This window comes from Macrosteles quadrilineatus, unplaced genomic scaffold (genome assembly GCF_028750875.1).
Source record: "Macrosteles quadrilineatus isolate MER2022 unplaced genomic scaffold, UCM_ALF_1.0 Scaffold_1__1_contigs__length_201487025, whole genome shotgun sequence".
Lineage (NCBI taxonomy): Eukaryota > Metazoa > Arthropoda > Insecta > Hemiptera > Cicadellidae > Macrosteles > Macrosteles quadrilineatus.
Window position 1 is genome coordinate 34,540,316 of NW_026542594.1, and position 26,650 is coordinate 34,566,965.

General features: G+C 37.9%; 1 protein-coding gene across 1 annotated transcript in view; it reads right to left on the reverse strand.

The window, feature by feature from the left end:
• The window catches only part of LOC128982549 (eukaryotic initiation factor 4A-III), a 100,760-nt gene that overhangs the window by 59,185 nt on the left and 14,925 nt on the right, over nt 1-26,650 (reverse strand). The window contains exons 3-4 of the mRNA XM_054401506.1: nt 14,827-15,093; nt 9,554-9,642 (exon numbers count right to left, since the gene is read on the reverse strand). Coding sequence (XP_054257481.1) covers nt 9,554-9,642; nt 14,827-15,093 — 356 coding nt within the window. The remainder of the gene's footprint in view (nt 1-9,553; nt 9,643-14,826; nt 15,094-26,650) is intronic.

Sequence of the window (26,650 nt, forward strand, 5' to 3'; positions counted from 1 at the left end):
CTTCACCTGAAGCGCAATGGACAGCATTTGTTCTACCTCGTTACGAAGGAAGCGTCAAGCCAGAAGCCCTCCTATGAATCGTTGAAGAAAAGCCTGCAAGACCTGCGAGACAAACTTCTTCGGATTGGAATCAAAAAGCTTGCTATTCCAAGGCTGGGATGTGGTTACGACGGACTGGAATGGAAGACTGTAAAAAATATGGTGCAGGAACTTTTCGAGGACACTGGCATCGACATTGTGGTCTGCGTATTCAACCCGTGGGGGACCGGAGACGTCGGTCCAGAAGATCTCAAGCTTCGAGAGAAATCTGTTCTGGGGCAGAGTTTTTCTTATAGCTATACAACAGTCTTAAGGAGGGGGTAGTGTTACAAGTCAGGAGCCCAGTGCAACAATAGCCAGGCGCCGTCTCAAAAGGGTTGTTTGTCAACACGGGGTTCTCCGAAAGACAATAGACCCATGTCAAAGGACTACGTCAATAGGGTCTTTGACATCCACCAGAAGCTTCCACGGTGATCTGTAAACACCTTTGTCTAGGCTACTAGGGGTCTCCAGAATGTTCCACGGTAAACTTATATAAGGGACCGTCTTCCGGCACACGGCAGTTGAGTTGAGTTGAGCCTTCCGAGAATCGTCGCGGCAAGCGCCCGTCGGTGTTAGTGACCAGTGCTAGTGGCAGTGACAGTGTAGTGACGGTGTAGATACAGTGTAGTGACACTAGTGACAGTGTTGTAACAGAAGTAGTGATAAATCCTGTAGAGGCTAGCTGTAAGTAGAAACGTTGTAAATTAGAATAGGCATTAGCTAGGTTTAGATAGGGTTAGTTAGGTGTTAGGTAATTGTAATATTTGTAAATAGATAATAATTAGTGTAAATAAATAGTTATTAAGAAATCGCCAAGTTTTATTGTAAAGAACCTGCTAAGCCCGCAACAATGGCTAAAATTGATCAACATTATTTTGGGGAAAGTGAACAAATGTTTTATAAAGTAAAATACAGTGTTTATTTAATACAGTAGTTAAACATGGTGAATAAAACGTACTGTAAATTAAATACAGTATACAATAAAGAACTGCTGTACTGTGTATAGAGTACAGCAATGAGGGGTTCGGATTAGTGGACGTTCGGATTACGGGGGTTCGGATTAAAGAGGTTCTACTGTATAAGAATTATATAAGTCACTCGTCTCTGACAGACTAAAAATATCAAACAAAAACGTAGTAGGACTATCTTGAAATAAAATCCCACATTAAACTCTTAGTTTAAAATTAAAACACATTTCACTGTAGCCGGGTACAGCCTATTGCTATTTGTCCTAAACTCACATCTTTCTAGGTTATGTTACATACAATCAACTATTGTTGTCATGTTGCTGCCACTAGATTGAAAATTAGGTACTTTCCTGTTAAAGGGAACATTCATTATTATCAATGATTTTTTTTCTCGATATATCGATATTAACAAATTGAAACATATCAGCTGACAACTACGATAAATATTGTTCAGTATCAACAAAAAAACAATAATGAAATGAAACTGTTAAAAAAAAAAATAACCTAACATAACTAACCAAACTTGCTGTGTAACATTCCATGTTTAACTTGCCTTTTCTGTTATCAAAAGGAATTTTTAAATAGTACAGCAAGTTTGTTTGGTTATGTTAGGTTAGCTTAGAACAGTTTAATTTCTTAATCCATATAATAGACTATTTTAGCCTAAACAAGATCAGTTGTCAATATGTAATGGATCGGTAAACCAAAATATCGAAAAAATCATTGATAATAATGAATGTTCCCTTTAACAGGAAAGTACCGAAAATTACACAATCAAAATCAACATTTGATATGGAGTGAATTTTGATATGGTATGTATGTTTAGGTAATGTATTGATGTATAGTGAATTTTTACCCACACACTAATAGCATAGATATGTATTTGGTAATTATAGGTAAATAGACCTATATAGGTGTTTGATACTTATAGGTAATTGGTAGTTAACCCTTTTACCGCCACGGACATATGCAACATTGCGCGCGAAGACCGCGGAGCGCTACATCAGCTGACTGTCTGAAGGTCGCCAACCCAACAGCTGGCGACAAGACTGAGAATCGCCGTGGCGAAATCCACTAATTTGCCGACATCTATTGAAACGATCATAGCTCGACTAATAATAAATAGTAAATAATAGCTAGACCTTTAATTTTTTTTTGTTTTGTTTGTCTTTAACTGCTCTACGTGTATATAGATAGTTTTGAAAGCTTACACCCCTTTTTAGTTTTATTAATATGAAAAAGTTTTTAAAAAATTGTAAATTTACTATAAAATTTCAATTTTGAAATTTCATAACGTGTATATGTATAACTTTTTTATGCATAAACTATACATTTTCGGAAACATAATTATCTTATGAGACCACAACAACAGTTCAAAGAAGAAATATTCATAAATAAAGATATACAGGGTGATTCAAAATGAATGACCCAGTTTTAACGCTTTATAACTTTTTTACTATTAAACTTACCGCTATAAAATAAACATCAAACGAAAAAGCAACTCAAAGAGTTTATGCCTTCCAAAGGCACGTCATTTAATAAAATCGATCAAGCAGAACTGTAGATTTAATTGTACAAAGTTAAAAAGTAATCTCCAACTTTTTTTACAACTAGAAATTTGGAGGTTACTTGACGTTTTTGCAAATAACTTTTAAATGGTGAGGAAACCGACCAAAGTGGAAGGTAATATTCCGAAAGAGAATAAAATTTTCTACAATCTACTATCATGCATTTTTTGAAAATACTCAAGAAAGGTACCAAAAATTGCCTCAAAATAAGAAAAAATTGAAAATCCCTGTCTTGAATGAAGACATAAACATAGCAAACGTTAAATTTCACACTTTTTTATTTTAAGCCAAATATAGGCTACATTTATAGAGTATTTTCAAAAAATGCATAATAGTAGATTGTAGGAAATTTTATTCTCTTTTGGAATATTACCTTCCACTTTGGTCGGTTTCTCACCATTTAAAAGTTATTTGCAAAAACGTCAAGTAACCTCCAAATTTCTAGTGGTAAAAAAAGTTGGAGATTACTTTTAACTTTGTACAATTAAATCTACAGTTCTGCTGGATCGATTTTGTCAAACGATGTGTCTTTGGAAGGCATAAACTCTTTGAGTCGCTTTTTCGTTTGATGTGTATTTTATAGCGGTAAGTTTAATAGTATGAAAGTTATAAAGCTTTAACACTGGGTCATTCATTTTGAATCACCCTGTACTATTAAAAAAAACAAAAGGTGTATTTTTCACAAAAAGGCATTTTTGGAATATTTGCTAGGTACAATTATTGCTCTGTAACAATTTAGCCATTGCAGTTTTTTTACGTGAAATTATTACATCTAGAAATATTTTTCAGTTAAAAACAACCTACCTCATAGCACTATAAAATTAAATTATAATTCTAAATAGTTTTGAAAATTATCTTGCTGAAACTCACCAAAATATTCCTGGAGTTGAAGTTTCTATGTTTCTATGTCCAGGGAGTTGAATGACACACACACAAATTAAAGGAACACACAACTAGTTTTTAAAGAGTAAAATGAAAAAAATTGATTAATATTTACATGTTTACATACACAAAGGCAATTATGTCTATTGTTGACACTTGTGACGGGGCAGACAATCCAAATGGCAACCGGCCTTGCAGTTGACACATACGGTTCTGCTGCGTCTTCTCTTGCCTTCCGGGTTATTTTTGCCACTACATACACAGCATATTTTTTCCTTGTGTCCTTCGAGTTTTTCCACCCCAAACCCTTTCTTGTTTCTGGGACCATCGCCGCCGCCATCACCACCATGAGCATTTGCCGCGATTTTGGCTGTCAGCCATTCATCTGCCAGGGCCTCGATTATGGAGATTTGAAATTGTAGTCGGGAAACAGGCTTGTCAGTGTTTTGTTTGTATAACACATAGGCCACTAAGTACCATTTGGCCGAATATATTAAAAATAACCTTCTTCCAATGTTTCATACATCTTCTTTCATCCAAATACGTATACAACATTTGATCCGTCCCGTCTATTCCCCCTATTCCATTATTATATTGGTAGACGATGTCCGGTTTATTTTTGATCACAACCCTGCCAGATCTTTGTATTGCATATCTTACGTTCCTTGCCACAGATTTTGTTGACAGTAGAATAAATTGAGATTTGTTAGTGGCTTTCTACCGGAATGCCATCTGCAAAACCGCTCCCTTCCTCACATAAACCTTTTTACCAACTGGGTACTTTCCTTTGAGTTGGCGAGGAATACCCTTGCGATCCAACTTTTGTGTTCCGGTTAGGTATGTAGATTTGCTGTACAAATATTTTTTTGTAACAAAAAAATTGTCTTAAAACAAGTGATAGCCCTTGTTCAGAAGATTTGCCATCTCGAGTAGTTTTACCACAATTGTCGCCCCTAATCCATATTTATCTCCTTGCACTGTCGGTTTTGTACCTAGCACCCTTGTAGCAGTAAAACTGTGAGCAATATTTGGTTAGCATCGCACAGGACCCAAAGTTTTATGCCCCTACAATGGTGTTTCTTTTTGGGGATGTACTGTGTCATGGCGATCCGTTTTTTTGTCCCCACCAAGGATTCATCCACTGACAATATTTCATAAGGGATATAGTAAAGGCGAAAAAGACGGTTGCAATGGTCAATTAGCGGTTGAAAACGCCCACATGGGTCGTAGTTCGGCTCATTGTGATTTGGGAGGGTGTTTGGGTCAACCAGATAAAAAAACTTCAATAAAATTTTGAATCTGTTTCGACTGAGTAACTTGCCAAACCAGGAGTTAGATTGGGAAGAACTGGTAAACCAGTAACTCTCGACAGTAGGTTTTTTGATGATTCCTATGTTTAGGATTAGGAAATGAAATCTTTCATTTCTTCCACGCTTGTGTTTACCCAAGATCACAGTCGGCTTCTGGGGCTTATATTACCCTCACGAGAACTCAAATACCCTTGTGCATATTTGTTAATTTCTACCGCAAATGTGTTCAACAACACATTGGTAAAAAATATATAAAAGTAAGCTATTGGGCTGGAGTTTCGGGGGGGACAATCTCAGGGTCCGGCCATTTCCAAAAAAGGAAACATTTCAGGATAGCCAGGATCTTGACCATCTTCCATTTCCTCCCACTCACTACTTTCACAATCAGAAGTTTGTGCCGGTACTCTGGGTCCTGTAGGTCTATTTTGATTACGTCCACGTCCACGTACACGTACACAACCACGTCCACATCCAATGCTAGAACCTTGTCCTCTTCCTCGAACGATCGAACGATTTTCAATGCGTTGCATATTCTCTGGAATGCCTGGGACGTCCTGCTCTGAACTGCTATGCGTTGCAACATCTGGAGGCCTCTCTAATGCCATGGTTTGATTTTCCTCAGATCGTTGAGACACTAAACCGCCTGAAGGTCCAGGTAAATTTATATCAAAACCTATAGGCCTACGCCGACAATCCATGTTCATAGATAACAGGGATTCTAAACGAGTTTGTTGCGGATCCGGATCATTTGACGGATCTTCATCTGTATCATCCACAATGTCTTCAGAGACGGAAGACGATATATCGTAAAGAAGGGAATCACGGTCTTCATTTTACTAAGTACATCGTATCCACTCGCAACTATCTGGTTCACAAGTGTATTTTCACTTAAGGGCGAAGCGGGGCACCTTTTGTTACTCATTTCTAACACTAGCACAATATAAAAATTACCATAAAACTTTGTTATAACTAACAAAAGGCGAAATCACAACATCACTGACCACATACAGCAGTAAACAGTAAGACAATGACAGAAATCCCGCCAATAGACAAAATGCCGCCAACGTCAGGTGTCGTAGACAGAGTGGCGCCAAGACGTTTGCCGCGAAGCCACGGCCTACTTGATCGAAACAACTTTACACGTTAGTATATTGTAAAAACTAACTTTAACAATAAAAACAAAAAGAACAGCCATTTATAGTGATTCCATGCCTTTAACAAGACATTAAATTAATGGAAATCGGTCTATAAATAAACGCGCAGTAATAAAAATACGAAAATACGATCTAATCGGCCCGTGGCGTTTCTCGCACTGAACTGCAGCGACGATCATATCGGCCCGCAGCGGTCTTCGCGTCAAATTTGCGAGCCGATGAGATCACAGGGTGTCTACCAGATTTCTCAAATGGAATTCCCGACTTTTTCCCGACTTTTCATTACCATTTTTATATAAATCCCGAACAAAAACTGGGTCCGTTCTCCATGTTACTACACCTTTTTCCGTCTCGCGATCACTCGCGACACAGCGAAATCACTGACGATCGAAACAAATCACATGCCGAGAAAATCCCGTATTAAATGTAGGGGTGTGTGAAGCAGCAAAACATTTCAATTCAAAGCAACTATTCGATTTAAAAAAATCGAAGCAACATGGAATTTTTCTATTCATACTTGTCAGTGGAGTACAATATCTGTTTTCAATCATACATTAGAAGAACCAGTATTTCTGGAAATATCAGTGAGCTTCTTGCCTATTTCATAATTTTTACTTGCAGCATCATGTTGTTAAGCATGTTACCTATTTTATTTTATTGATTATAAATAAAGATATGTTTGGGTGTAAACAAATAAAAACCTTTGTAAGATTTAAATACTGAATCTTTCAATTGGTTTACATTGATAAAATAAGAGGATAGAATCAGAACTACAAGGTATACATAACTTCTTGTATGGCGAAGCAATGTCTCAGTGTATGCCATGTACTTGGATGGCAATAACATGAATGGCGAAGCAATGTCTCAGTGTATGCCATGTACTTGGATGGCAATAACCTGTATGGCTAAGCAATGTCTCAGTGTATGCCATGTACTTGGATGGCAATAACCTGTATGGCTAAGCAATGTCTCAGTGTATGCCATGTACGTGGATGGCAATAACCTGTATGACTAAGCAATGTCTCAGTGTATGCCATGTACTTGGATGGCAATAACCTGTATGGCTAAGCAATGTCTTCTCAGTGTATGCCATGTACGTGGATGGCAATAACCTGTATGGCTAAGCAATGTCTTCTCAGTGTATGAAATGTACGTGGATGGCAATAACCTGTATGGCTAAGCAATGTCTCAGTGTATGCCATGTACGTGGATGGCAATAACCTGTATGGCTAAGCAATGTCTCAGTGTATGCCATGTACTTGGATGGCAATAACCTGTATGGCTAAGCAATGTCTCAGTGTATGCCATGTACTTGGATGGCAATAACCTGTATGGCTAAGCAATGTCTTCTCAGTGTATGCCATGTACTTGGATGGCAATAACCTGTATGGCTAAGCAATGTCTTCTCAGTGTATGAAATGTACGTGGATGGCAATAACCTGTATGGCTAAGCAATGTCTCAGTGTATGCCATGTACGTGGATGGCAATAACCTGTATGGCTAAGCAATGTCTCAGTGTATGCCATGTACTTGGATGGCAATAACCTGTATGGCTAAGCAATGTCTCAGTGTATGCCATGTACTTGGATGGCAATAACCTGTATGGCTAAGCAATGTCTCAGTGTATGCCATGTACGTGGATGGCAATAACCTGTATGGCTAAGCAATGTCTTCTCAGTGTATGAAATGTACGTGGATGGCAATAACCTGTATGGCTAAGCAATGTCTCAGTGTATGCCATGTACGTGGATGGCAATAACCTGTATGGCTAAGCAATGTCTCAGTGTATGCCATGTACTTGGATGGTAATAACTTGTATGGCTAAGCAATGTCTCAGTGTATGCCATGTACGTGGATGGCAATAACGTATGGCTAAGCAATGTCTCAGTGTATGCCATGTACGTGGATGGCAATAACTTGTATGGCTAAGCAATGTCTCAGTGTATGCCATGTACTTGGATGGTAATAACTTGTATGGCTAAGCAATGTCTCAGTGTATGCCATGTACGTGGATGGCAATAACTTGTATGGCTAAGCAATGTCTCAGTGTATGCCATGTACTTGGATGGTAATAACTTGTATGGCTAAGCAATGTTTCAGTGTATGCCATGTACTTGGAGGGTAATAACTTGTATGGCTAAGCAATGTCTCAGTGAATAACTTATATAATTAATGTCAATCATTTGAATAATGTCAATAAGTTATATGGATACTGATAGTCAAAGTAACACTATCAATGTAACAGTCAACTACGTATATGGATACTGATTCAATAACGTATGGACACTGATTCAAAAAGGTATTTGGATAATGATTCAATAACGTATATGGATACTGATTCAAAAACGTATTTGGATACTGATTCAATAACGTATATAGATACTGACTCAAAAATGTATGGATACTGATTCAAAAACGTATTTGGATACTGATTCAATAACACATGGATACTGATTCAAAAACGTATATTTATACTGAATCAAAAACGTATATGGATACTGATTCAATAAAGTATGGATACTGATTCAAAAACTTATTTGGATACTGATTCAATAACGTATATGGATACTGAATGCCCATGATTCAAATTGTTATTTTGATCATCACTGAATCAAATTGGAATTCCGATGCATTTTCGATTCATCCCACACCCCTTCAATGTAATCCCGTCCCAATGATCAGGAATATAAGATCCAGAATTTGTTTTAAAGTTTTGGGACCCGTTCATCCCTAGTTTTGAAAGGTTAGATTATTCCCGACTTTCGGCCGAAATTCATGACTTTTTCACGACTTTTCCCGACCTTTCAAAATCCCCGACTTTTTCCCGAATTTCCCGGAATTCCCGACTGGTAGACACCCTGGATCAGTCCGTGGCGGTTTTCACGACATCAGGTAAGTCCGATCTAATCGGCCCGTGGCGGTAAAAGGGTTAAAAGAGACTTTTATATAATTTGGCGATTGGATGGAGAACAGTTGGGGACTTTCTTTAGATTTTTATGGCTTGGTGGATAATTGGAGGATTTTTGTTTTAGCTGAGGATAAAATGAGGATTTTTACCGCTCAGAAAAGATACTATACACATTTGATATGGAGTGAATAAATAATGTATGTATGTTATAGTAATATATTCATGTAGAGTGAATTTTTACCCACACACTATGGCATAGATAGGTATGAATTGAGGATAATTGGTAGTTAAAAAGGATTTTTGTAGAATTTGGCGGTTGGATAGCGGAAAATTGGGGACTTTCTATACAGATTTTTATGACTTGATGGATTACTGGAGGATTTTTGTTTTGGTTGGGGATTTTCCTTACTCAGGTGGGATAATTTTCATGGGTCCAGGGTGGCAACACTGATTGCTACATTTATAGTAGACTGCATGGAGTGCTAGTGCTCAAGTAGGTATTACAATTATAGTAGCCTGCAACAAACGTGTTAACCCTTGTAACAATTGGCTAGAGCCATCTCATATGGATTTTTATTTTGCTTAAGATATTATGAGGTAAGTAAGTATTTAAAAGAGTTTTAAATAACTATATGCCTACTGTAAAATCTCAAAAACTATTCTAACTAAAAATCAAACTTACCGTTTCACCAGAATGCGGATTGGGTCAGTCATGAATTTACTAGTCATTTCAAGGATTTCATGAGGCAATGTAGCAGATACAAGAACAACCTGCAAAAATTAAATACAGTAGAATGTTTATAATTCGGACGTCAAAAATCCAGATCTTCAATCATCTGAATTTGTCTCTAGCATGGAAAACAATGTGTCAAAGTGGGGTTATGTTGCGACATACAAGTAGGCCAACCAAAGTTTATCTTTCGTCTTTCGTGTTTTTATTTGTGTTTAAAATATATTGTAACAAGTTGAGAAGAACAAGGACGTTCGCATATTTATTATGAAATAACCTCTATGAAGAAGTGCTGAAGATGGCTTTGTAAAGCTGAAACAGCTGTACACTAAGTACAACACTGGATTGCTTCAAGACAGTAAGTCTTATGTATAATATTTAAAAGTAAATCCTGGTCAGCCAATCACAAAGTATGTAATAAATAGAATTGTGAAAAATACTGAAAAATTCTACAATAGTGGGGGTTATGGCCGAATAGAGCATTGAAAGTCCCCTCTCCATTATTAGGTATTTCCATGATTTTTTATCTATTTCCATGACCGACTATCAATGACCAGAATTTTTATCCATGGACTATCCCTAAATTATGATTAATGGCCAATTTTTAAGGTAATTTTGATAATCCAGATAATTTGATAATCCGGATGAGGTCCAGTCCCAATTAATCCAGATTAATTATGTTCTTCTGTAATATGATCTATTTCAAAGAGTAACTCTTTTTATTGGCTGGATGAGACATTATTTAGCCTAATTAAACAAAAGTAAGATGGTAAAATGTATTTGTTTTTAATTTCCAATAAAATAACTACTCATGTTTCAAAATTTGTGCATTAGGATATAAAAAGTTTTTTCTCTGTGAAAAAAGCTTAAGGACTCCTCTAAACATTCTCTTGTCAACTATGATAAACAATTTTTTAAATAGATGGTTTGGAAACAAACTGAGCGAACAATCTATATAATATAATATATAACATGTACTGTAGTGCAAGAGAGAAGTTAGTTACGGCAGAAAACTTCAATATGGTTTGCTAGAATTTTACCATAGACTAAGCAACACAAGTAGACTCATCATCCCATTGTAAATTTTGAAGCTTGTTTTTCGTGTCTAGTTCATGTACGTCCACACTGATTGCTGGGGTAGACAAAATTTTGTGTCTATTATTTTAGGGTTTATTTTCATGATTTGTACTATTTGGTTATAGAACAAGGGGATGAGTTATTGTTTATAAATTATATCTTTTTATTTGGTTAAATGAGGTTTTAAATTACTGAAATAACAAGAAACGAATTGAAAACAAAACACAACCTCTACAGTTGGACGTACAGAACTAACATTAAAATTGGCTTCAGCTGTTCCATAAGGATGACAAATCTACTAAGGGAGTAAGTTTTATCTATGATTTTACTTACTCAATAAGCCTAACAATCATACAAAACTAGGACACCTGGCCTGCTTTGCTGTGGCTTCACTTTGTCTCTTTCACTCTTATTTCTTTTTCATTTGACGTACGATGATTAATCATTGATAAAGAAAACCCCTCAATATATTTCATATAGGCCTAAGTTTGCCAAAAGACTGTTTAGTAATTAATATATAAACAGTCATATGTTTTTCAATTGTTTTTGTAAACAGAAAATAGTTTAGTATGTTGTTTTGTTGAATACAATAAAGAAGATACCTAGTTTTTGTTAAAATTTATTTTGTCATTTCTAATGTTTGATATTAATCGTCCGTGATATCAAAGGAATTGAATCACGTACAGTATAGTGACGATATCAATTGGCGACCGTGACAGGACTTTTAATTTAGAAATGACAAAATTAGGAGTTAAAGATTTTACAACTGAAATGCTAGAGAAAGGCCTGGAAGAAGGTGAGCAGAAGGAGGCAGGAAGCAAAGCCTACGACCTTCGATCACGGGTAGGACGGAATACCCAGTTGGCAGAACAAATACCACAACCTGACCCGGTGAGTACTCTACTGTCCAAAATTTCGGAGAAACTAGATATCCAATCTGAGAAACTTGACACACAGTCGGCAGATATTAATAGTAAAATGTCATCATTTATGGAACAAATTTCTCACAACTATTCAAAATTAGACAAAAGAATTGAATCATTGGAGTCAGATGTTGTCGTGACCATTGATAAAATTACAAAATTAGAAACAAATTTTGATGGTAACTCTGATAAATTAAATGAATTGGAAACTAAAATTGATTACATGGAAACTACATTTCACAATAAAATTCAAGCTATTGAAACACAGATATCCTCACAGGAAAAGACAATTACTTGGAATAATCCAGAGTACCAACCATCATTCATGCCTGCTGTGGATCCCAAAATTATAAAAGACAGCTTACCGGAATTTCACGGCAGGTTAGAGGAATGTCCCACAGCGTTTTTAGCTACTAGCGAGTCTTTGTTAAAACGGACGTGTATACCGTCAGAAATATATGTGCAGATTGTGAGCCAACAGTTGAGAGGTTCGGCAGGTACTTGGTGGCAAAACATTAAGGGTCTAAGTCTAGAATGGGACACATTCAAACATGAGTTTATGCAGAGATTTAATTCAGAGGCTGTCAAAGCATTAATCACAAAGAAATTCTTGACGGATGTTCAACCTAGTGGCATGAGAGCTGGAGCATTTGTTATTCAAAAGTTACAGTTGTTTAAGAGAATGAATTATGGTGGGAGTATTGACGAGAGTGTTACTTATATTGTGGAACTTTTACATGATAAGATTAGGTCTCTCGTTAAAGTAGCTCAACCAAAATCATTTGACGAGTTTAGGAGCATAGTAGCAAAACTAGACGAAGAGGTAAGCTTGTATTCCTCAAAAGCAAGATCTTTGAACCTTGTTAATTCCTTTAAATGCTATCAATGTGGGCAAACTGGGCATGTGAAGGCCCGTTGTCCGGAGAATTATCTAGACCAGAACCATTCTAATAGGGACGAGAATGGTTCAGGAAGAGTTTCTAAGTCCCAAAACTACAAGTCAGAACGAACCTATATTGGTCAAATTTCTAGTGAGAGTGTGGGTAATCCCCGACCGGCAATTGGTTTACAGATTGGTGACAAATATTTTACTGCAATCCTTGATACTCAAGCATCACATTCGTTTATTGACATGACGGTGGCAAAATTGTTAAAACCTGTTCGTCCAGACGGCGTAACTGTTGTCAAAGGTGCAGTACAAGATATAAATTACAAAATCGAAGGATTTACTTTTCTTGAAGCCAAATGTTCTCAAGAATCTATTCACATTCCGGTAAAAGTGATTAAGGATTTAATCCCGGAAATCATACTAGGGCATGATTTCCTTGTAAAATACGGTGTGTTGATAGATTATACAGCAAATGAAATAATTTTTGGCATTAAAAATAGAGTCAGATTGGGATGGTTAGAGGACAAACACTTTGATTTGGGAGCAGAATTAGAAAACAACATTTTGGATGAACTGAAAACGGGAATATTGGATCTCAATCAAAGAACAGACTTGAATAATTTACTCAGTATCTTTCCAGAAGTAATTACAGACAGAATTGGGTTCACTACTACGGTAAAACATAAGATCTCTTGTAAAGATGACACTCCTGTCAAACAGAAACCTTACCCTCTTAACCCCGACAAAGTAAAGGAAATGGATAATCAAGGGCTAATTGAACCGTCATCTTCAGGATGGGCTTCACCAATAGTATTACCCAAAAAGAAGAACGGAGACTACAGGCTTTGTGTGGATTTACGTCAAGTCAACAATAAAACTATTGCTGATAGCTTGTCAAGAAAACCGGTAGACAGTGGTGAGATATCCAAAGAACTCATGGAGAGGGAAGTTCCAGTCCCAATGAAGTTAAGACAGATTGAGCCTGTTCTTATGGTGGCACAACGGGAAAATTGTGACATTGACTTGGAACTGATAAAGAAATGGCAGAATGAAGATGCAGCTTGTAGTAGAATGAAATCCTGGATAACCAAACGTTACAATAATTCCGAAGCTATCCCATTCCAGTTTAAGACATGCTATAAGAACCTTCGCTTGGAAGAGAGTTTACTTATGTACAAATCTCATCTATCAGAATCTTCCCCTGTGATTGTAGTTCCGAAGTCTCAGAGTGTAAGTATTCTAGAGAAGTACCACGACAGCCCTGAAGCTGGCCATCCAGGACAAGATGAGACCTACACTTCGATTCGGCGTCGTTTCTTCTGGGTAAATATGCATCGGGACATTTATTATTATTTATTATTTTATTTATTTATTATTATTCTTTGTCATGAGAGCCGAAGCCCCCTGACTACGTACCCGGTACCTGTCGTGAGACTCAACCCGGGCCCCATGATGTAGGCCGAAGCTTACGCATCAACCTTTAGCACATCATGGGCGGATGACTTAAGGTCATCAGGCTCGCCGGCTGCCGAAGCAGACCCTTCGGAAAGAGGGTTGCCCCTCAATCCTAACCAGGGATTCCGGCTGCTACCCTATGCATCGGGACATCAAGAACTACGTCCAATCCTGCACTATCTGTGCCTGTACCAAGGCTAACAACCAAAAAGCTAGTACAAGCATGAGTGGACGTCGGCCACTTTTCCTTGGTCGGGAAATAAAAAGAACTGGTGATTGGAACTTCATGCATGAAAAGTCTCCTGAAACTATGAATTTGACTGCATGGCATAAAGAAAACGTAAAACAAATCAAACATATGAATCGACAAGCCGAAGAGAGTTCGAAGAGCAAGAAGCTGAAGACCATAACGATGCTTCACCTGGGTATAACTTAAGGTCTAGAAAGAGGAAGATTTGAAATATATATTGAGGGTTTTGGGGGGGGATGATTGACGTACGATGATTAATCATTGATAAAGAAAACCCCTCAATATATTTCATATAAGTTTGCCAAAAGACTGTTTAGTAATTAATATATAAACAGTCATATGTTTTTCAATTGTTTTTGTAAACAGAAAATAGTTTAGTATGTTGTTTTGTTGAATACAATAAAGAAGATACCTAGTTTTTGTTAAAATTTATTTTGTCATTTCTAATGTTTGATATTAATCGTCCGTGATATCAAAGGAATTGAATCACGTACAGTATAGTGACGATATCACATTCTCTTTCATCAAATTTTATTTCAACTGGATTTTCTAACTTTGATTCAACTTAATAAATTATTCATGAAACACTGGATTTAAAATACTATGTCAGTTATTATTGTAGGGTCTTTACCTGTGTAGCAGGAGGCAAATATCTGTAAACATCATAGATTTGCTCTTTGAATCCTTTGTTCAACATCTCGTCAGCCTCATCCAGCACCAACATCTTGATGGAGCGAGTACGCAGCACACGACGTCGTATCATGTCAAACACTCGGCCAGGAGTGCCTGATACAACGTGTTGGCCGTAGTCCAGCTTGCGGAGATCTTCGCCCAGATTGGTTCCTCCAATACACGCATGACATTGCACATTCATGAAGTCCCCCAATGCCAGAATAACCTATCAAAATTAACATTTAACTAATTATTGATACTGTTTTCATATTGATTTGATTTACTATCCGCGATTAACTTTATTTCCTAAAAAAATAATTATTTTATTTTATTTAAAGGAAGGTTTTTAAACTTAAATCCCTAATTTTGTAAGCCATTTTCCATTTGTGGTAGCTAAATAGCGAACTAAAAAAAAAAGCCCCGAATCCCAAGAAGAGGAGGATCAAGTGCGGAAATGGCACCACGTTTAGAAATACGATAGAAAGGCAAGCCCATACAAAATTTTAAGAATTGATATTGAAGGTTTTGTGGGAGATATTTTCATACCTACTATACTTCATTCACAAAATCTAGGCAGTTTTAGGGGAAGAAATCTATCCCCTCCACCTTTGAAACAATAGCTTGACAGCTGACATTTGGCAGTTTTGATTTGAAAACTGCAGACATTATTTTGTAGTTGTATCGTTTATACCACCGAATACAGTAGTCGCAGTAAGTCTGGGCGCGCGGACCCTTGTGTACTAGACATCCTGAGAATTACAGCTCACTCACCCCCACAGCTCACTCACCCCCACAGCTCACAACCCTCAGCCGCTGAACTGACGTTTTTTTGGAAATGAGCAATAAACACTCCCCTCTACACCCCACGCCCTAGTGCGGCCGCGCTCCCAGACTAGCTGCGACTACTGTACACACAAGCTGGCAGCAATGGAGCAAATAGATCCCCACTAACACTGATGAAACAAGGAAATCATATTCTGAACTAATACTTTATCAAACTAAGAACCAATTACCCCAGTACCTAACAACATTCTATCTAACGAATTTACAAATTTAGTTAAATCAGTTGGTATTTAGTATGAATTAACTACTACTAAATACTAATAATAGAACAACTTACAATTCTGGTTCAATATTGATATTTATTAAAGACAAATAAATATTGACCACTATATTTTTGTTTTGTTCATATAATATTTAAAAAATGTTTGAGTCAAGAGTTTAATTTCTTTTAGCGATTGTTGTTTATCAAAAACATAATTTTTGTGGTTTTAAAGTGTATTAGTCACATATTATTGAGCGAAGCTCTTATACGTCGACTCTTATGCATTTCGTAATACGCAAACTCCTCCTAGACGGCTGAATCAATCGTTTTCAAATTTTGCATGGTGATAAAGACCATACTGGTGAGTGCCAAAATCTATATGGCGTTAAAAAAGTCTCTCAGGAATCCGCCCCGCTGGGTCTCAAAGTTTCAATGTAATCCTTATGGAAGCAGTATTTGACACATAAACAAAGACATATGATCAGCTATTGACTTTTAAATGCAGTAGATAAAGAAAGAGCTAATAGCATTATTCCACAGATATTAGAACAGAAACGGTATGGATCATAAATGTAATCAAATGACGACACTAGCTTGAGGTCCGTGACGTAGGAAGTGGTGAAGGGAGTAGTAAAGGTGAGCAGTCTGGAGTGTGGAAACTGTTTATGACGATTAGATTAAGGTATCTGCATTCCTAAAATTCTATGGGAAGGGAGGAAAACAGGTCTGCGACGTAGGATTATGAGAATGTGGTGAAGGAAGTAATCAAGTTGAGCTGTCCGGAGTGTGGGAACCGTTTATGACAATTAGATTAAAGTATCTGCAATTCTAAAATGCTAAGGAAAGGGAGGGAAACAGGTCCGTAACTTGGAAGTTGTGAAGGAAGTAGTAAAGGCGAGTTGTTCGGAGTGTGAGATCTGTTTATGACCAATAGATTAAAGTATTTGCAATCCAATAATGCTATGGGAAGGGAGGAAAACAGGTCCGCGACACCTTAGGAAGTGGTGAAGGAAGTAGTCAAGGCGAGCTGTCCGGAGTGTGGAAATTGTTTATGACGATTAGATTAAGGTATCTGCAATTCTAAAATGCTATGGAAACGGAGGGAAACAGATCCGTGACGTAGGAAGTGGTGAAGGAAGTAGTAAAGGCGAGCAGACCGGAGTGTGGGAACTGTTCATGACGATTAGATTAAAGTATCTGCAATTCTAAAATGCCATGGAAAGGGAGGGAAACAGGTCCGTGACGTAGGAAGTGGTAAAGGAAGTAGTAAAGGCGAACAGTCTGGAGTGTGGGAACTGTTAATGACGATTAGATTAAGGGATCTGCAATCCTAAAATGTTATGGGAATGGAGGAAAACAGGTCTGGGACGTAGGCAGTGGTGAAGGAAGTAGTCAAGGCGAGCTGTCCGGAGTGTGGGAACTGTGTATGACGATTAGATTAAGGTATCTACAATCTTAAAATGCTACGGGAAGAGAGGGAACAGGTCCGCGGCGTAGGAAGATGTGAAGGAAGAAGTAAGGTGAGCAGTGTGGAGTGTGGGAACTGGAAACCGTTTGTAGCAGTTAGATTAATGTATCTGCAATGCTGAAATCCTATGAGAAGGGATGGAAGCATGCCCACGACATAGGAAATGGTGAAAGAAGTAGTAAAGGCTAGCAGTGCGGAGTGTGGGGAATGTTTGTGGCAATTAGATTAACGTATCTAAAATACTAAAATGCTATGGAAAGTGATGAAAACAGGCCCACGACGTAGGAAGTGGCTTAGGAAGTAGTAAAGTATGAGCATGATTGATTGATTGATTGATTGTAAGAGGGTGGACTCATGGTCCAAGCATGTCAACCGAAGCTTATTGTGCATCCCACTTGCCACTAACTGGGTAAGCCTATGCCTGTGTCTTTAACTAGGTACAGGAGCTTTTGCCCAATGTTAGCGTCTGGTTCCTCTCCTGGCTGCTTTAGACCAAACAGAGCCCTTCTCCTAGCCCGTAGTCCATCACAGTCCAGAATAATGTGTTTTGCAGTCTCATCGGACTGGTTACAAAGTCGACACTCCTGCTTGTCATTGACAATTCCTAGAGTGTGCAGATGTTTCCTGAAATGGCCGTGTCCAGTGATAAGAGCAAGTACTTGCTTGACCTGCCCTCTCCCCAGCTTTAGCAGCCAGCGAGTGAAGAGGGTGCTAGGTTCTGAGAGCAGTTTTTTGCCAAGTGATTGTCCAGGATAATTACGCCAACGCTCAAGATGTTGTCCCCTGGACCATTTGTTGATTACATGTTTAGCGGCCGCTTTGCTGATGCCACAAAATGGCTCTGGTCCAAAGAGTGGCATGCTCGCACCTTTTTTTGCCAGCTTGTCTGCACTCTCGTTGCCGCCAATGCCTACATGGCCTGGGACCCAGCCGAGAGTTACAGAGTTCTGTGATGCAAGTCTGCAGAGGGTGTTGAAACACTTCCAGACCAGTTTTGAGGTGTCTTCGTTTGAGTCAAGAGCTTTGAGAGCAGCCTGACAATCAGATAAAATCATTATCCTTTTGTCTTGGTACCGTCTGGCTAGTCCTAGGTTGGCACAAGCCAAGATGCCATAGATTTCTGCCTGGAAGATGGTACAGTATTATCCCAGACTTCCTGATAGTTCTGTTCTGGGTGATTGACAGTAAACCCCAAAACCAGATTTTCCATCGATTAGGGAGCCGTCTGTGTACCAGACGAAGCTCTCCATATCTTGGAGATACCCTTCCTGATGTTTCCACTCATCTCTGGAGCGGAATTCAACATTAAAGGGTTTGTGAAAACTGCTTTCTTGCTTAGGAAGTCCGAGGTCATGTCAAGCACAGGACACTCAGCCAAAGTCTTAGCGATGGCGAAGTGACCTGCCCCTGACAGGCCTTCCCTCCACAGATTTGCAGCCTTCAGACGGTAAGCTGCCTTGAGGGCCTCAGATCTGATGAAGATGTCCAGTGGTAGCAGCCCAAGAGCGACTTCTAGAGTAGCTGATGTACTACTCCTGAAGGCTCCAGTGGCCTGTAGCGTGCCGAGCCTTTGCATGCTTTCTAGCTTGGCTATGACAGTTACCTGATTCACCTTTGTCCACCAGACTTGTGAACTATAGGTAATCTGAGGCCTGACCACAGCCTCGTATAGCCAGAGTGCTATGTGGGGTTTAATTCCCCAGGTGGTTCCTGCAAACCTCCTGGACGTCATGAGCGCCCATTTGGCCTTATGCAGCGCGTTATTCAGGTGGTTGTTCCACGTCAGCTTGGAGTCAAGTGTCAGTCCTAAATACTTGACCGCACTCGACACTCCCAGCTGAGTAGTGCCAATTTTCAACCTGGAAAGAGAATCCAGGTTCTTTTTCCTGGTGAAAGGAACTATGACTGTCTTAGAAGGATTAATGTTGAGTCCTTCTCTGAGACACCATTGTTTAACACATTGTAGGTTGCCGTTCATGGCGTCAGCTACAATGTTTGTGAATTTTCCTTGTACCATGAGGACTACGTCATCTGCATAGCCCTGGACAAAGATGCCCTTGCTGGTGAGTTCAGTTAAAAGACCGTCCACCACAAGGTTCCACAGTAAGGGTGAAAGTACACCTCCCTGTGGACATCCTTTTGTGGGTGCGATCACAATTTTTTCACCAAGAAAGTCGGCTACGGTGCGTCTTGAGTTAAGCATAGACTCTGTCCAACTACACAGAGATTGCTCGAGTCCACGCTCACAAATTCCCCGCACCATTGCTCCGTATGTTACATTGTCGAAAGCTCCTTCAATGTCCATGAAGGTGCATAGGGCTATTTCCTTAGCAGCCAGGCTGTCCTCAATTCTGCTGACCAATTCGTGCAGAGCGGTTTCACAGGACTTGCCTGGCTGGTAGGCGTGTTGATTGCGATGAAAGTATGAGCATAGTGTGAGAACCGTCTGTGGCAGTTAGATTAATGTATCTTCAATCCTAAAATGCTATGAGAAGGGAAGGAAACAGGTCTATGACGTAGGAATTGGTGAAGGAAGTAGTAAGGCTAGCAGTGCAGAGTGTGGGAACAGTCTTTAGCAAATACGTATTTGCAATCCTAAAAAGCTATGGGAAGAGAGGGAAACAGGTCCACGACATAGGGGGTGATGAAGGAAGTAGTAAAGGTGAGCAGTGTTAAGAGTGGGAATGGATTAATGTATCTGTAATGCTAAAATGCTATGGGAAGAGACTGTAGACTGTAGGTTAAAATGATTACGAAGCACGAATCGATACATATTTTTGATACATTCAATCGTTTACAATCGAAATTTCCAACTGAGTTGACAACAGCTGATGTTTACTCCATAGAGGCTAAAAACAATTTTTACTCCCTAAAGAGTAAAAATGCTACTTTAGACGTGCCATTTTACTGACTCCAAAACACACTCAAAACTGACTGAGTAAAAACAGTCGTTTTAATGCATGCGTCCGCAGTATGACAAAAACAATATAATATAAACCCTTGATGACTCCGCTCAATTTTGTGGATGCCTTTGCGAACGCCACCTAGTTTTATTGTGTCACGGTCAGGAGTCAGTTTTGATTGCATAATAATTAATACACTTTATTAATACCTGTGACTAGGCAACGAAAAAAAGGTTCATGTTTATTAGGGGTGTGCAATGCATCGAAAATGCATCGAAATTTCGATTCGATTCGATTCATCGAATCGCGATTCGATTCAGTGGTGGTCAAAAAACGATTCGATTCATGAGGGAGTCAGTATCCATATACGAAAACGCCTGCAGAAAGTCAATGCAATACCCGCAATACAGGAGCGCGTTGCTGTTGCGTTTCCTTTACGAAGGCGTTCTTATTTAATACATTCTTTGCATTAAATAGAGCTTTAATTGTTTTATATTATTTTTTGTTTTGACATTGCAAATGATGAGAGGTTTTGTTTTTTGTCTTAATGTAAGCAGTGTGAGAAATATTTTACTACTGTAAACCTAGCCAAAACAAGATATGTTACTCCAAAATCATTTTAAAAATAAGTCTGAAAAATTGTTACTTAATACTTAACTGGTAAGATTAATGTTATAGACTGATACATTTGGTATTTTTGTTAGGGGTCTGTTCGGGCAAACTAAAAAAAAAGAATAATTTATTTCCAAAGAAACACTTATATTATTATTATATCTATTATTACAGAGGAATTAAAATGTTCAAATGAGAATTAAAGATTAAGTTGGCTCACGACCTTTAAGAATAAAAACACAACAGAGCAATTGCCGCACTGCCACTAGCCAGAGTCAGTCTAGTCGTCTACTGACAAGTGACAAGACAAAAGCCGTGACGCAACACTAATAGTGCAAAGAAAACAAATTCAAAAGAATAGAAAGACTATTTATTCAGACATACTAGTTTAATCATTTATTGTTTATTCCATACCTAATTAAAAATATATTTTAGTATTTTACATAATAAATTATAAACAAAAGAAATATCTGATATAGTGAACAGATCTGTATCTTGGTTGGATGGGGTTAAAAAAATTTACAACTCACAAATTACAATGAATTAATTTCTTTGAAAATGATCTGTAACAGTTTTGTGTTTTTGAATAAAGAAATATATTTTTTTGTCTCTACTTCCTTGTTTCATCACTTGCATTTTGTCAGCAATTGAATAGTGATGTGACGAGTTGAGTTGGCGAGTCGAGTTGACTCGAGTCAAGACCCGAGTCGAGTCAACTCAATTCCAACTCGAGTTTCCTTTACAAACTCGTACGGAGATTGCCGAAGCTACACGAACTCGTAACGTTACGAGTCCGACTCGCAAAAGCCGAGTCAAGAAACCGAACTCATACGGAGAAAGCCGAACCTTAACGAACTCGGGACGTAACGAGTTGACTCGAGTTTACTCGCACTCGCTTTCGGCCAATAGCGTCACAGCTTTACGAGTCAACTCGCATAGATTCAACGCTATTGGCCGGTACCGAGTCGGCCGACTCGCAAAACTAACGAACTCGTACGGAGAATGCCGAACTCACACGAACTCGGAACGTCTCGAGTCGAGTCGAGTCGACTCGTAAAGCTGACACGCTATTGGCCGGTACCGAGTCGGCCGACTCGCAAAACTAACGAACTTGTACGGAGAATGCCGAACTCACACGAACTCGGAACGTCTCGAGTTGAGTCTGACTCGACTCGTAACTCGAGTTCACGGCAGTTGGCGAGTCGAGTCACTCGAGTCAGGAAAGTACCCGACTCGTCACATCACTACAATTGAAGCAACTGGGTAGCAACCGGGTGGTTTAAGAGGGGAGGGGGAGGGCCTATGACCTTGAATGCACACATCATTGCCGGGCCTGGCTGGTGAGAGTGATTCATTGTTTTTGTTGACATACTACTACCCTTCCTTCAGAGAAAAAGACCCTGCTGTTCCAAAAACATTGAGGGTAGTTTAAAAACATTGACCTGTGTTGCCAAGGGCACTAGAAGTTAGCATTTAACTTTCTTATCTCTTGATTTAATATTATTTTAATCTTCTATATATTATTTAAGAGTTACTTTTCAGGTAATTAGGTACTCGAAAAGTAACTCTTAAATAATATATAGATGTAATATTGTGATATTGTTTGGCTTTATTTTATGGATTTTTAATTCTTTTCAAAATCAAAATCAGTTGTTTTAGGATTTTAATCTCTTGCAGTTTAGGTCTATACTACTATATGACATGATATGCATTTTTTACATTCCTTAATAATTATACCATAAACAATGTTTGTGTGTTATTTACTGTTTTTGAGTTTTATAGTAAATTAGTTTACACAATATATTTTCTTCAATGAGTTCTCCACTTGTCATGTTGCTTAGCCTATTACTATTTTAGGCCCTATAAAAAATAATGCCTATGTAAAGCTGTAGGCCTACTGATGCCAATAATAGATAGTTCTTTATTTATGATGATGTAACAAATAATGTAAGTGTGAGGTTATTATACTAAGGAGGTTAGGAGGCAGGGAATGAATGATACATATTGCATGGTGGAAACATATTATTTTTATTTTCTTCTTACTTGCAGTCCTGAAGCCGGTCCTCAGGCTCTAAACTTGTGATATGTAAATTTATTTCTTAATGGTCTTTTTATATTAAGTTCCATTCAAATTTGTTGTAATTTAGCTACCGGTACCTATTTAGTTATTTAAACAGTTATTAAAATGAGAATGAATGTCTTGATAAAAAAATATTTTCTTCTTTCTTGCAGTTGAGCCAATTCCAAGTAAAAATTATGAAATAGGCAAGTAAAGCAGCTCACTGGTATTTCCAGCAATACAGGTTATTCTAATCCCTATGATTGAAAATAAATATTTTTTCACATAAAATTCATATGTTAAGTATGAATAGGCCTAATACCACATCAACAAAAATTTGTATTACACAAATGTGGTAAATTTTAATTATTGTTAATCCACTCAATTGACAATTATGAATAGAAAAATACCGTATCGCTTCGAATCGAGTTGCATCGAATCGAATCGAAAATCTTTTGAATCGAATCGTTGCTTCGAATCGAAAATTTGTTGCTGCTTCGCACACCCCTAATGTTTATGTTTTAAGATTTGAGATTAGGAATTTGATTTTTGGATTTCGGTTTTGAGATTTGAAATTCCTGGTTTCTGCCATCACTAGTAGACTTAATATGGAAAACATTGCCCTTCATAAAAAAAACTGAGTTACTTACAATTACCTTTCCTAAATCGATTATGTACTATAACTATTAAAACATTAATTTTTTGACCAGGTAGTTTCCGAATTGACATGTCACGACTATGAGTGAGGTAGAGAAGAAAAAAGCCTCACTGACTACGGACATGAGGATTATCTTGTTAAGATTTTCTTTTTAAAGCGGATTTTCTTTTTAAAGCGGCACATGCTGTAAGTAGTTTGGGTTGGTAATTATTTTACTCCAAAATTATTGTTATGGGCTAATGACAAAATTAGATGTTAGATTTTAACATCCAAACATAAAAAACTTTTTAGGATTGTACTTGAACCATTACTTTTGCCAAGATGCCAAACAAAATACAGGTTAGCCTCTAATGAGTCCCTAATTTTGTCACCCTATAGGCTAGATATTAACAAAAATAAGGTTTAGTTTAGGTTGGAAAATGTCTAAATTTAAAACTATATAATTGTAGACCTACTAATTACTGTTGATCAATATTTACATGTACAAATCATTCCAAATAAAAAATTGAACATATTTAGTGTCGGTGTTGGAATTTTTTACCCTAACGGGTATTATCAATCTCACTGTCAGAACTTTCGTCCAGTTGGTTGATGTTGATCTGTTAAAATCGTAATCATCAAGCATTCCGATTTCTTTGGCTTAAATCATCATCTTGAATTTTGTCAAACCTAATCTTCCTTATTATTGACATGTTTAAGAGCTTCTTTAATAATCTGTGTTCCACTTTTTGAGTACTGGTACCTTCTTTCTTTTTATGCTATGACAGTGTGTTTATCTTTATACAACTTTTATGCGGTATTTAAACCAAGTATTTCTTTTTAATAAAAGTGCAAATGATATATATTGTAAATGAGTAAATATAAACTAACATTTATTCAACCCTTCAATCAGCTGCAACATACATTCAGCAACCCCCCCCCCCCCCCCCCCGCAAACCTGCAAAATAAGCGATTTTTTGTTTAGCTGTATGGATTTTCACTCAGATATCTTCTGAAGAGCATTCATCATCTTAGTTGCATTTTGGGGGTATGGCATTGGAGGGAAGGTGGTGTGGACAGGTTAGAGCAGGGTCAATCTAAAACATTGTAAAGATGCGACTCGGCACACGCACAGTAGTGAACTTCTTTACCTTTGGTTATCGAGCCACACAAATAGATCTTATATCACTGCTCTTCCTATTTAGATTATTTCTTATATTTGAGAGTCAAACAGAGCGATTCAGCCTTACAAAAAAATTATGGCTAAGCGTGTTATTATCGGTGTGCACAGAAAGAGCCTCCGTAAAGATTGTGACCATTACACGCTAGGAACGACATCAAAATCGGGCGCACCCGCGCAACACTGACATTTCAGCGGAAATCCTTCTACAACCGGAAGACTTCGAAAAATGAATCTACCTAAACGGTCTTTTTCAAGGCCATTAGTAACGATATCAATTAATATCGAGGGAATATTGAGAGACAAAGAAATATTACTGTCTGATATGTGCAAGATGTACGAATGCGACTTCCTCCTAGTGCAAGAAACATACCGGGGCATTTTAAAACCTAGACCCAACATAGAGGGAATGAGACTGATTCTAGAGAGACCTCATGATCAATATGGTAGCGCTGTTTTTGCCAGACCATACATTGACATCACCTCAGCTTCGCTCAGGGCCTGATTACCCATTAGGCTAATTAGGCTGGAGCCTAGGGCACCAGTCAGCCAAGTGTTTTAGGGGGGCGCCAGACAGCTTAGACTTAAAGTTGGGACCGGGGGCGTAAAAAATGTTTTATTCCAAAAAAGGATTCGTGCAGATAGGGAAGGAGGTGGGGAAGGGTGCGTTCGGCAGATTTTCATAATCATTATATCCATATATAAAGCCCAAAGTACCCATGAACTTTTGAGAAAACTACAAGTCACACCCCCATAAACCATATACTTAAAATATTCGTAACGACGAGAAACCTTGTGCAAAACTATCCATTATTTCATCAATTGCCCTTTAAATCCTTTCTAAAGGGAACTTTCCATATACCTAATGTTAAAAATACCTCAGCTGTACTTATTTGTTTATTTCAGCTTAACTTAACCAATCAATAGTTTTATTAATACTTATGAAGTCAAATGGGGTGAAGCCCGTGGGTTACAGCTAGTTTATAGTAATAATTGATTTGTAAAAACATTTAACGATACTTTTTGTTGCAGATAAATACGGATTAATGCTGTAAACTAAGTAATTCCATCTAAAGGTCCTAATAAAATTGGTTTAGGCCTAGTCAATTAACAGAGTTAGGCCTAATTTAGAAAGTATGCATATTATTGTTTGGTTTTTTTAATATTTTAGGTTAGGACTACTTTTATTTAATACAATCATATGTTTAATAAAATGTAAAATAAATACATTATTTTAATAAAAAAGTTTTACATTCCTTGAACAACCGATTTGTTACTATTTTAAAAGTTCCCAATCAAACCATGCATTATAATTATTTATGATCAGTTTTCTTTTGTTTTTAAATAAACTGAATATTAGTATAATGCCTTTGGCCATTTTTAATTTTGAATTCAGTATTAGTATTCATTCTTTGACATTTTGAAAGTAGTAGCGGAGAGGAGGGGTAGTGGAAGGGAGGAGGGGGCGCGAAAAACGTCAGCCTACTGGCGACTAGACCCTTAATCAGGCCCTGGCTTCGCTGACTGAGAGGAACAATACTTAGATACTAACAGTCAGGACACCACAGTACAGTGTCACCTCTTTGTATAAGCCTCCTGAATCTCAGTATGTATTTACAGAGCCCGATAATCTATGCTATGATGACATTAATTTCGTCTTGGGGGATTTTAATTGTCAGAGCATTGCTTATTGCTTGGGGATACAAAGAAACAATTGAAAATGGGACAAACCTTGAAACCTGGGCTGAGACAAATGACCTGCAGCTCATACACGATCCTAAGCTCCCTTGCTCCTTTAACAGCGGTAGATGGAAGATAGATTATAACATATAACCCTGACCACATCTTTGTGAGCAGAGATGGCTTTGATAGTCGGGAG